General features: G+C 46.7%; 1 protein-coding gene across 1 annotated transcript in view; it reads right to left on the minus strand.

The window, feature by feature from the left end:
* Positions 1-2,269: 2,269 nt before the first annotated feature.
* The window catches only part of prickle3 (prickle homolog 3), a 153,429-nt gene continuing 142,516 nt past the window's right edge, over positions 2,270-13,182 (minus strand). Inside the window, 4 exon segments of the mRNA XM_084333733.1 lie at positions 2,270-2,763; positions 3,366-3,788; positions 9,894-10,190; positions 11,942-12,331. Of these exon segments, the coding sequence (XP_084189859.1) occupies positions 2,288-2,763; positions 3,366-3,788; positions 9,894-10,190; positions 11,942-12,331 (1,586 nt within the window). The 3' untranslated portion in view covers positions 2,270-2,287.

Raw genomic sequence — 13,182 nt, forward strand, 5'->3', positions numbered from 1 at the left:
TCTCCTGATTGGATAAAGTGGGAACAGGATACCAGAAAATGTATTTTCTGTTTACTGCAGAACGGAGGGACTGGGAGACTCATGTTACTGACCAAACACTCTATATCAGTATTTTATTTTTACCAAAAAATACCACTTACAGCACCTTTAACTTAATCTGTTCAAATATTAAAACTTCCATTGTATTTTCTAATGTAAGATAATAAAACACCATTGCAGTTGAATTTCTTGGTATCTATTGCCGACATGGAGTACAAGTACTTGGCCAATACCCAATACTGGTCACTAGTTATCACTTACCGGTAGTTGGGCAAATCAAGAGGCAAAAGGAGACCCGTTAAGGCATCTTTATTGTTCCCATAAAAACTGACTTACAGAACCAGCTATCATCACAAAGCAGTCCCACTGAACCGTCAGAGAGGAACAGTAACCAGCACCAGAGAATATGAAAGTAACTACTGAGAATTAAAACCATTTTAGACCAAGAATCAACAGATGTACACAGACACAGTCGCAGTATTCCCTTTGTAGACATACATTCTAGACTATCCTCCATCTTTCGCAGAAATAGATATCCTTTTGAATCGACATAGTATAAAACTACCATGTTTTAGTTTTAATTGGCATGTACAACCGTCCCCCAAATATTTGGTCATCTGGTCTTCATGACTATATAGAATTGCACATAACAGTGTAGAAAAAGAAAAATCTTCTATAAAAATATAAAAACCCTCGTTATTTTTATCTGACCATGTTGAAAGAATGTGTTTGAAAACAAATGGGGCAGCACATTCCTGGCCATGCATGCTGCTAAGTGTGCATGTGTGAATGTATAGAAAACATAAACACTGTAACTGCCTTTGTGAGGCTGCGTGTTTTCGCGGTTTAACCGCACGTTCACAGTCTAAAGGTGCTGTAAGTGTTTTTTTGTTGTTGAAATAAGTGGTCTACATGTTAAAATAATAGCTCTACATTCCGACAGCCATCAGAGTGTCTGGTCAGTAACATGAGTCCCTCCACTCTGGAGTAAACACAAAATACAAAAAAGCAAATATGAGCTTGAAACAAGTAAAATAATCTGCCAGTGCAGTAAGCAAATTTGGCTTGGCAAAATCTCTTATAATCTCTAAATAAGTGCAAATATCTAGGGTTCTCTCTCTCTGGGATACCAGAAAATATCTTCTTGTGTTTACTGCAGAACGGAGGGACAGGAGACCGATGTTACTGACCAAACACTATCAGTGATGGCTGTCAGAATGTAGAGCTACTTAACAATTTACAGCACCTTTAACTGTGTTCAAGGTTTATCCTGTTAAAACATATTTGTTGAGAGGTATGAATTTGAGAACATCTCTCTGCATCATCAACAGACCATTCAAAAAAAGGAAAAAGAATGTAAACAATGCAAGAATACCTCCCAAGAAATATGATTTAATTGTTTACTGGAATTATTGTACAAAACGTTTTAACCTGTGACTGACAACACACAGGGCTAGATCCACAAAGAATGGATTGCACAGTGCTAGTTGCACCCTACTTACAATTCATTATTAATTGAAAATGGGGGACCCTGGTGTAAACAAGATGAAAGTCTTTCTCTGGTCTGCATCCCCTTAACAATTGTGTGTATTGAGCCGTACTGTATTGTACCTATTCTGCAATCTGTTAATACAAATTTCAATCAATCAAATTTCATTGATTGAAACTTTTATTAACAGATTGTAGAATGGGTAGAATTTTCAATTTATAATTAATTGTAAGTAGGGTGCAACTAGCACCGTGCAATCCATTCTTTGTGGATCTAGCCCACAGGCTCCACAACTCAGCTCCACATAGGGGTGTGTTTATGTAACGATAAAAAAAAGTGCCTTGACATCAACAACATGAACACAAAGAAAGAAAAATTGAAAAAAAGTATACAATATTTTTCATACACTCTACTTTAACGTGGTCGCGTTTTTGAACGTCCGTTGCTCTGTAGTCTGTCGCCGTGCGCTCCTGTGGAACGGTGACTTCTTCAGTCTGCCTTCAGAGAAGTGTGTACAGAATCAAAAGAATTGAATTCAAAAGGAGTCGATTTTAAAATCGATTTTAAATCCAATGAGCCGTTTGTGTGATCCTGCTGACGGGTTTACACAGGAAGAAGGAACTATTAATCCAGTGAAAACTCTATAGAGCGATTACGCTTCCCCCCCCCCCCCCCCCCCCCCCCCCCATCATATACTACAAAAGTCTATTGACCAGTCATTTAGAAACTACCATCCTGCACCGTGACGGCGGGTCGGCGTTAGGAGATGGCACAGTTTTTATCTTTGTCCTTCGCTCCAAGGCTGTGGGCCCTCCTGCGCCTCCTGATGCTGCCCCTCAGACCCCTGTCCAAAACCTTCTCCTCCTGACTCTCTCCCTCTCCCTCCCGCTCCTGTCCCCCCTCCCCCGACCCCCCTTCCGTCTGCCTGCGGAGCTGCGGGGGCAGGGGGATGGGCTGGCCCAGGAAGAACCCTTCCTCCTCCGAGTCCGAGGACGAGGAGCAGGTGGAGCAGGCCTCCTCGTGTTTGTGGCGGCCCGGCTGGAGGGTCAGCGACGAGGCCGCTGCGCCCCGCTCCCTCTCCTTCTCCCCCCTCCAGTCCAGCGTGTCGAGCCGCGGCCGGTCGGAGCCGCGGCGTCGCAAGCGCCGCTCCGTGCCCAGGTGGAGGGGGGAGTCTGAGGCCACGCGGCAGCGGTTCCAACCCCGACGTAAGCTGCGCTGGTGGTAGCAGGAGCCGTCTGTTGGGGGAAACAAAAGCTTTCAGACGACCGTGGTAATTTTTTAAATAATTTCTTTTTTTATATTTCCTACCATCACCCAATTTAGTCGTTATGCCAGTTCCCCGCATCGCGCATCGCCCTACTGTCATTCTGGGGAGGGTGTAGACTACCACATGCCTCCTCCGATACATGTGGAGTCGCCAGCCGCGACTTCATTGGGAGAACGTAACGTGTGCGGAGGTTCACGCCATCTCCTCCAGACCCCCCCCCCCCCCCCACTGAACAGGCGCCCTGACCAACCAGTAGGAGTCGCTGTTTGCAACGACCAGGAGGACACCCCACCGGCTTCCCACCCGGGAACACTGCCAATTGTGTTCGTAGGGACAACTGACCAAGCCGGAGGTCAGGCTGGCACCGGGATTCGAACCCCGGGTTTCCAGGACCGCCCCTGAACCATGATAGTTCTGAAGGGAATGTGACATGATCCACGTAAGATTCACGTCATAAACGTCTAACTTCTCACTCCAACTTCTGAAAATATGTATTCAAATTGATTTATTTTATGAATGCCTGTAGTAATTTGTTTTCCCCCAAAAGCCCACAGTACTGTCTTGTCTTACCCAGTAGGTCCATCTGGGGCGGAATGCCCTTCTGGAGGCCTAACCTGCGTCCGAAACCTTCGTTCATCTCCTCCTCATCGGGCAGATCTTCCTCTGCCTCTGCCCGCTCCCCCTCCTCCCCCTCCTCCTCCTCGTCCACGTCCTCCACCACGTCGACAGAGTAACTGCAGCTGATTGGCTCTCTGAAACTGACCCTGGTGGCGCTGTTGCGAGCCAGCGGAGGGTCACAGGGTCTGTCCTCTGACTGGGAGAGGCTGGGCGTGGGTGAGTCCAGGGCCAGCGAGTCCCTGGGCAGGAGGTCCCGCGTCTTGGTGGGCAGAGGGGGCGGGAGGTTGGGCGGGATGGCAGGCGGCAGGGGGGGCGAGTCAGACGGACTGGGGGGGTCAACCTCCTGCGACGGGGAGGTCTCTTCGGGAGGAAACCCTGGAGAGGGGGAGAATGTGTGAGATCAAACGTTAACCCTTTCACTGCAACACATCAAAGGGTTAACCCTTTCACAACCACACTACAGAAGGTTAACCCTTTCACTACCACACTACAGACGGCTAACCATCTGTAGTGTGGTAGTGAAAGGTTAACCTTCTGTAGTGTGGTAGTGAAAGGGTTAATCAAAGCCACAATTAGCCAAAACTACAGTTCAGCAAAAGCTAATTTGGTCGTATGAGACCATGATTTTAACTCTGCCCTTCTCTGCAGGTTTCAACAAGTAAAATTTAAGAGTTTTTAAGAAATTTTTAATACCACTTAGAGCTCAATTTAATACCAATTTCACGACCACACTAACAAAAATAACTCAAACAAACTGGCGGCTACACTTCAATTGAAATACAAGCTCTCGCCAGACGCACCACGCTCCAGGTAGCCCCGCAAAAAACAACCACTTGAATACAAAAACATTTCATATATGGGCGGCCGGGTAGCGCAGCGGACTAAGTGTCTGTCTACCACCGCAAAGACAGTGGGATCGAATCCGGCTGCCGCGGTACCTCCGGCTTAGTCGGTCGTCCATACTGACACAATTGGCAGTGTCAGCGGGTGGAAAGCCGGTGGGGTGGGTCCTGGTCGTTGTAAACAGCGACTCCTACAGGTCGGTCAGGGGCGCCTGCACAGCGAGGGAGGGAACTGGGGAAGGTAGTGTGATCCTCCCACGCGTTACACTTCCCCAGTGAGAGTCCTCGCTGTCAGGTGAAAAGAGGCTGCTGGCTGTCTCCACATGTATCGGAGGAAGCCGGATGTGATAGACTTCAGGGCTCCCTAGACCGGCAAGTGGGGGGCAAATGCAAGCAACGACCAGGAAGGGGAGGGGGGAATTGGCATAACGACTAAATTGGGATGGGAGAAAAATACAGAAAAATAGGAGGAGAAAAAGTAGAAAAAAAAAAAAAAAAATCATATATTTAATGTTATTTCATCCTCCGAAGCTGGGCTGCCCCTCAAAAATTTAATTCCTGTGCAAATTAAATGTAAGACTTTTTAATACCATTTAAGGCCTTAAATTGATAATTATACCTTTTAAGACTTTTTAATACCCAGCAGATACGCTGAATGGTTCTAATATGTGGGGCGACAGTGGCTCAGGAGGTAGAGCAGTCGTCTGGTAGTCGGAAGGTTCCACAGCCTCTCAATCCCCCACACAGTCTCTCCACCCTCACAGCCTCTCCACCCCCTCACAGCCTCTCCACCCTCACAGCCTCTCCACCCCCTCACAGCCTCTCCACCCACACAGCCTCTCCACCCTCACAGCCTCTCCACCCTCACAGCCTCTCCACCCTCACAGCCTCTCCACCCCCACACAGCCTCTCCACCCTCACAGCCTCTCCACCCTCACAGCCTCTCCACCCTCACAGCCTCTCCACCCTCACAGTCTCTCCACCCCCACACAGCCTCTCCACCCTCACAGCCTCTCCACCCCCCCACAGTCTCTCCACCACCCCACAGCCTCTCCACCCTCACAGCCTCTCCACCCTCACAGCCTCTCCACCCTCACAGCCTCTCCACCCACACAGCCTCTCCACCCTCACAGCCTCTCCACCCTCACAGTCTCTCCACCCTCACAGCCTCTCCACCCTCACAGCCTCTCCACCCTCACAGCCTCTCCACCCTCACAGCCTCTCCACCCCCACACAGTCTCTCCACCCCCTCACAGCCTCTCCACCCTCACAGCCTCTCCACCCCACAGCCTCTCCACCCTCACAGCCTCTCCACCCCTCACAGCCTCTCCACCCTCACAGCCTCTCCACCCCCACACAGCCTCTCCACCCTCACAGCCTCTCCACCCTCACAGCCTCTCCACCCTCACAGCCTCTCCACCCTCACAGCCTCTCCACCCCCTCACAGCCTCTCCACCCCCCACACAGCCTCTCCACCCTCACAGCCTCTCCACCCTCACAGCCTCTCCACCCCCTCACAGCCTCTCCACCCTCACAGCCTCTCCACCCCCACACAGCCTCTCCACCCTCACAGCCTCTCCACCCTCACAGCCTCTCCACCCACACAGCCTCTCCACCCCCTCACAGCCTCTCCACCCTCACAGCCTCTCCACCCTCACAGCCTCTCCACCCTCACAGCCTCTCCACCCTCACAGCCTCTCCACCCACACAGCCTCTCCACCCCCTCACAGCCTCTCCACCCTCACAGCCTCTCCACCCTCACAGCCTCTCCACCACCCTCACAGCCTCTCCACCCCCACAGCCTCTCCACCCACACAGCCTCTCCACCCTCACAGCCTCTCCACCCACACAGCCTCTCCACCCTCACAGTCTCTCCACCCTCACAGCCTCTCCACCCCCACACAGTCTCTCCACCCCACAGTCTCTCCACCCCACAGCCTCTCCACCCCACAGCCTCTCCACCCTCACAGCCTCTCCACACCCTCACAGCCTCTCCACCCCCACACAGCCTCTCCACACCCTCACAGCCTCTCCACCCCCCCACAGCCTCTCCACCCCCTCACAGCCTCTCCACCCTCACAGCCTCTCCACCCCCCCACAGCCTCTCCACCCCCCCACAGCCTCTCCACCCCCTCACAGCCTCTCCACCCCCACACAGTCTCTCCACCCCACAGCCTCTCCACCCTCACAGTCTCTCCACCCCCTCACAGTCTCTCTCCACCCTCACAGCCTCTCCACCCTCACAGCCTCTCCACCCTCACAGTCTCTCCACCCTCACAGTCTCTCCACCCTCACAGCCTCTCCACCCTCACAGCCTCTCCACCCTCACAGTCTCTCCACCCCCTCACAGCCTCTCCACCCTCACAGTCTCTCCACCCTCACAGTCTCTCCACCCTCACAGCCTCTCCACCCTCACAGCCTCTCCACCCACACAGCCTCTCCACCCCCCCACAGCCTCTCCACCCTCACAGCCTCTCCACCCACACAGCCTCTCCACCCCCTCACAGCCTCTCCACCCTCACAGCCTCTCCACCCTCACAGCCTCTCCACCCACACAGCCTCTCCACCCCCACACAGCCTCTCCACCCCCACACAGTCTCTCCACCCTCACAGCCTCTCCACCCATCCCCCACACAGCCCCCCCCCCCCCGCCCACACCTCAGTCTCCTCCCACTCCACCAGAGTAACAGCTTTATCCCTCAGGCTGCCGGGACGCTGACCTCTCGCTGAACTATCTCCTCCTCCTCTGGCTGTAACCCCTCCTGTGGGTGATGTATTACTTGCTCATCTTTCAAATTCCTCATTGCCTATATTTAATATATAATATAACTGATAAGGCATACAGACTAGAGGCTGACATGTGAGTGGATTTTGACTCCCGCTCCTTCCCACTCCCACAGAAATAATCCCATCGCCATCCCAATCCCAAGTGAGAGTTTCGAAAAAGAAAACCACTCCCTCCCACTCCCACAGAGGACTGATCCCAATCCCGTCCCAATCCCGAGCCAAACTTTTATAGAATCCCACTCCCATCCCACTCCCGTTTACCAATCCTGCTCCGTTTTTCTTCCTCAGTATAAAATATGCAGTACATGGGTCACATCATGTCTGTAGGGCTGTACGTTAACTTTTTTTGCACATAGCACTGGTGCTACAGAGGTTGATAGTTTTGTAGCACAGGCCAAGATCTTGTAGCACAAGTATAAAACGTGTTATATTTGTAACAGTCACAAATGTGCCTATTATATTTGTGTTATTTTGTTGCAGTGCCATGTTTGGCTGTCATTTTCATGCTGACAAGTTGACATCACACAGCCAGACATGTTACGTGTAAGGACTTATGGGATTTGGTGTTGGATGTATGGACTCTATAGGGTGGGAATCACCAGTTTCATCACGATACGATACGATATCGATTCTTTGGACAACGATATTTGCCGAAATCACAAAGTCTGCCACGATACGATACGATACGATGCAGGTGCCTGCAATCGATATGAGACAATATCATGAGCTCATTTAACACAATCAGTAACATTTAGATCAACTCAAAAAAAGGTATACAACGAAAATATAATTTGAAAAAAATGTATTTAGCTCCTCCAGACATTTAAATGAAAAACAATCTATTGTTTTTAATACAAATAGACCTCATGTTCACTGTAAAGTGCCACGTTTTGATATATTGAGCTTTAAACTTGAAATAAGTAATTTTTTGGAACTCACAACACACAACCTAAAACCCCTCCCTACCTCCCTCTCCCAAACAGTTCCTAATTTCTTTTTATGTTGCATGATCATGTATACATTTATTATGTATTATATTTGTTATGTTTAAATATCAACATTATCTGGCCATCCTCAGTAAATACTATCAAACTCCTTTGACCTCAAAATCATTGAATGTTCATGCTGCTGCGGTCAGGCAAACGCCTGCGAACACCAGTAACGAGGACAGAGAGACTTCGGCTCAGCTTCTTCACCCAGGCCATCAGAGCCTTGAACACTGAACTCTCCACGCACAAGCACACATGAGCACACACACAACACACACACTGTACACGCTCACACACTAGCAGCCACTTTAACACGAGCACACACACACTCATGCTGCACACGCTCACACTTATGGACACTTTACAGAAGGAAAGGTCACTTTAAGAATAGTATAGTATAACTTGAGATTGTATAATATAGCATTGTATAGCAGTGTACATAAAGACCCAGTGCCTCATCCGTAGCCAACAGTGTACTGCACTACCGGACCTAGCATGTCCTACCATGCTCTGTAAATAACTCATGTACAGATACCGACATGCCCTACTTTGTTTACTTGTTTATTGCACAATGTCGCTCTATTGGTTGGATTCTTATTATATATTACTATTGTATTATGCACATCGTTGCGGGCAAGACCCCCCGCATTTCACTGTATACCTGTATGCCGTGACAAATAAAACTCTTGTATCTTGTATCTTGTATTGACGTAGAGAGAGGGACAGAGAGCGGGTGAGGCTCCCCTGCCCCCTCCCTTTCCTCACTGTTTTATCTGCCTCTGAGCCAGGTTAACTTAGTTTAGTTACCGGTAGCAGCTAACTAGTTAGTTTTGGTGAGGATGCAAAGCATGTAAGATGCATTGAAAGCGTTGCAGGGAAAAACAGGCAGGGACTTATTTCCTGGTCGCAAAATGCGCACACTGTTGTTGTTGGGCTGCCGGAGCTGCGCTTGGGAGGAAATGCCACAGGATTTTCAAAATAAGAGTATCGATATGAACCAAATGCCTATCGCACGGGTGCTAGTGCAGTAAATTCATTCATCGCACAGACCGATTTTTTCATAGCATGCTGTACAGCCCTGATGTCTGCCTTAGTTAAATATAAAACCACCAAACATTTACATTAGTGATGCACCGATGTATCACTCCCGTCCAAATCCTGTTGATTTTGTTGTCATAGTTCCCACTCCCTTCTGCTCCCGTTGACTTTTACTCCCGGTTCTGCCCAATCACGGGATTCAAAGTGAAATTGACTCCCATCCCGCGGGAATCCCGAAAACATGTCATCCTCTAATACAGACCCTCATCTGCCCCTTTGTTTACTTTTATCATATTTTTATATTCAGAGTTAATTATATTGTTTACACCGTTTATTCTTTCTTGTATTTTTTATGTTCAGATTGAATCTTATTGCCTATATTTAGGAGCGGGAATCTCCTGCCTGGGAGGAGCGGGAATCAAACCGGGAACCTTCCGACTACCAGATGACCTGCTCTACCTCCTGAGCCACTGTCGCCCCCCCATAACATAACTTCCACTACCACTTCCTCAGTGGCTTGTGCTTCTGATAGGAAAAAAAATCTGATCCAATATTTATGGCTTAAAACCAATTCCCCACAATTAGTTACACTTTAAATTAAAAAAAATTATTTCTTGATTCAGAAATTTTTTATCATGGATGAACAAAACGTTCAATGCGAATGGTTGATTTGAATTTCAATGACTTTTTAAGCACCTTGTTAAAAAAAAATGGGCTGTTTCCAAGGAATTCCAGGTCTTGACTTTTTCTTGGTAAAAAAATCAAGCAATTTAATAAGCACTTCAAGGACCTTGTGCAAACCCTGGTCTGTGCTTCTGATATACCTTGCATGACCTGACTGCTCCTCTCCACCCAGCTCCTGCAGTCCGTGGTGGAGGTTCCCCTGGAGCTGACGTTAGTGAGCGGGTGTCCAGTGTAGCCGTTCAGCTCTCCCAGGTAGTCCAGGCCGTTGACAGGAGGCTGACCGGGGAGCAAGCCGTAATGCGATAGGTCGCCGGGCCAAGACGGCCCCACGCCATTGGTTAAGTGGATGTGGGGGAGGGGCGAGTAGGAGCCCCTGGGATAAGGATGGCCGTTGAGGACAGGAACCCCATTTGGAACCAGAGTGGTGCAGTGGACGCCTGAAAGACACAAGAGGCAAATAAATGACATGAAGAGAGAATAATATGAACAGCAACCTGCCAACATAATAGCTTTTAGTTTAACAGGGTCACGTTTGAGTTGACCTATATAGCATGTAAATACCACACTAGTAGGCTATATGTGAAATTGAAAATGGCGCGGTATGTAAACAATAAGGCACTTTTCTAGGTTCTACGTGAATGCTCACTGGCAAATGGCATTGAAGGAACATTCCACCAAAGAAATAACTCACATTTATTATGGCCATAATCTCACACATACCAAAGCTATAAAGTCAGATTAGATTAAAATGTATTGTCATTATACAGCACAAGTACAGTACAACGAAAAGAAGTTTGGCATCCAAATGTAATAGAAAAGTGCAACAGTAATATACAATATACAGGTGATTAAACTGGGTATAAAATATATAAATTACTACTGAATAATAGTGCTAATCAGATGTATGTACACAGAGTTGTAGTATTAATATGTATAGTGATACAGGTATAAAGACGTCATAGTAAGTCATACTGACCAGCAGCGTAACTAGTAAGAGTAGGTAAGAGATATGTACAGATATAGATGTAGTATCTACAGATATGTAAAAAGGATTATATGCAGGTATGTACAGACAGAAGTGGATATATATATATATATATATGGTAAGAATAAGTATATATAATGTATATACAGCGTTATTGTACATGCTATCATACAGAGTTATATCAGTTATATGCAGGTGTATAAGTAGGTATATACAGTAGAAGGATTATACAGGTATATTCAGACAAATATGGATATATATGCGGTAAATAAAAAAATATATAAATGTATATATACGGTAGGGGTGTAAAGGTACATGTATCCGTACCGAACCGTTTCAGTGTGTACCGTACCGTACCGAACAGCTGTGTACCGAACGAATACAACGGTATGTTAACCACTAACGACCGCCCACCGGGGGCTGTTTTTTTCACAATCTAATATAATTATTATTATTTATTTTTATTTTTTACAAGTCGATTATTAATTTCAATATAGAATATTCGTTGACAGCCCTACAAGTACAATTAGTTACTGCACACTACATCACCCCTGAGTGGAACATGGAAAGCCAAACTTTCCCCCACTGTACCGAAAACCCATACCGAACCTTGACTTCAAAACCGAGGTACGTACCGTACCGTGGTTTTTGTGTACCGTTACACCCCTAATATATGGTATATACAACACTATTGTACATGCCATCATACAGAGGTATAATGGGTAGACTATAGTTTGAGGTAGGTAGTTATGATGTATTATTTATGATGTATGTACTCCAGGAAGTAATGAATACATTTCACTAAAATTATGAAAATTAAGAATATATATCAAGGCCTTCGTGAGTGATTAACAGCTCCTGGAATGGTATATATAAGGGCATATATACATATAGTATATAAATATAATATATATATTTATTGTTTTCACATACTGGAGTAAAATGACTGAACACAAACAAATCAAATCAGAGGAAATACCAACATTCTTTATATTTAACAGCAAAATGTGAAAGTAATGCTTGCTCTCAATGAAGGCTCTCACCTTCCTGATAGAAACAGAATTAATTGCAAACAAAACCTTTGTAAACTCCTGTTTGCAACCCACAAAACACAACATTCTTCAGTCATTTTGCTCCAGTGTAGACTCAGGCCACTGGCGTGTTGTACGCAAATCAGGTAGTAAAAAGCGCCTGGAATCCTACCTTTATTTTCCACTTTCCCTATCTGTTCCACTGCAGCTTGAACACACTCTTTCCCAGGAACCAAAGAAGAGAGGTTGGCGCCCTCAGCTGGCTGCTGCAGGGAACAGCGCTGCTGCGGCTGCTGCTGGGTCTTCTTCTCTGCCATCTCGCAGCGCCTGAGCTGCTGCGGGGGTCTGAGCTGCGGGGGCCTGCTGCTCTGGAGGGCCGAGTCGCAGGAGTCCGAGTTGTCGGGATCCTCTCCCAGGGAACAGGGCCTGGAGCAGAAGATGAGCCCCCCACGGGGGAGGAAGGGACACCCCAGCAGCGGGAGTCGACAGCGGGCACAGCAGAAACAGGCCTCAGCGGCATGCCAGTGCTGGCCCTCGTAGGTCATCTGACCCTGGTCTATACCTGGAAGGACGAGGATAAAAAAACTATTATTATTATTATAATAAACAATATCTTTAGTTAAATTAAACAACTTAATGAATGAATGAAGTCTGGGGAAACACTTATAATTCTACACTACAACCACTTTTTATACTCTAAAAAAGAGCCATAAGGATAGTTCACATTGCAGGTTATCGTGATCACACAAACATATTATTTTTAAAGTCAAAAACATTCATGTTAACTGATCTTGTGGAATTTAAAACAGCACAATTAATGTATAAAGCAAAAGGTAATGTACTTCCAGGAAACATTCAAGAACTGTTCTTTGAAAGAGAGGGGGGTTATAATCTGAGGGGAGAACTCAATTTAAAAGTTCTTAGTGTACGCACTACCATGAGAAGACACTGCATTTCCATATGTGAAGTGAAACTGTGGAACAGCAATGTACAAACATGAGACAATTCAAACTGAATTTTATTTGATTTCTTTCATGTTTTAAATCAGTACATTCATTTTGAGTAGTGGAAAAGGGGTAGGATTAAATAAGTGTATACTTCTTTCTACTCCTTTTCGAACATGTAAATTGAGTTATGTTCTCTTTTAAAATTTAAAATTTGATTACATTTCATTGCTAGAGATCAATGATTTATTTTTATTTTTTTATATATATGTACATGTTCGAAATAAAGATTTAAAATCAAATCAAATCAAACTTGAAACTGGCCAAACGGAAAGAAATACGCGTTTTTGTGTGGATCGTGTTTGTGCGTCTTGGCCAGTCTTTTGTGCCAATGGCCGCCAGGCTCCACAACCGTGGGCATGGACTTCTGCCAATGGCTGGAGAGCTAATAGCTGGTGAACTTGAGAAC

Source organism: Notolepis coatsorum (assembly GCF_963971535.1).
Source record: "Notolepis coatsorum genome assembly, chromosome: 17".
Classification (NCBI taxonomy): Eukaryota; Metazoa; Chordata; class Actinopteri; order Aulopiformes; family Paralepididae; genus Notolepis; species Notolepis coatsorum.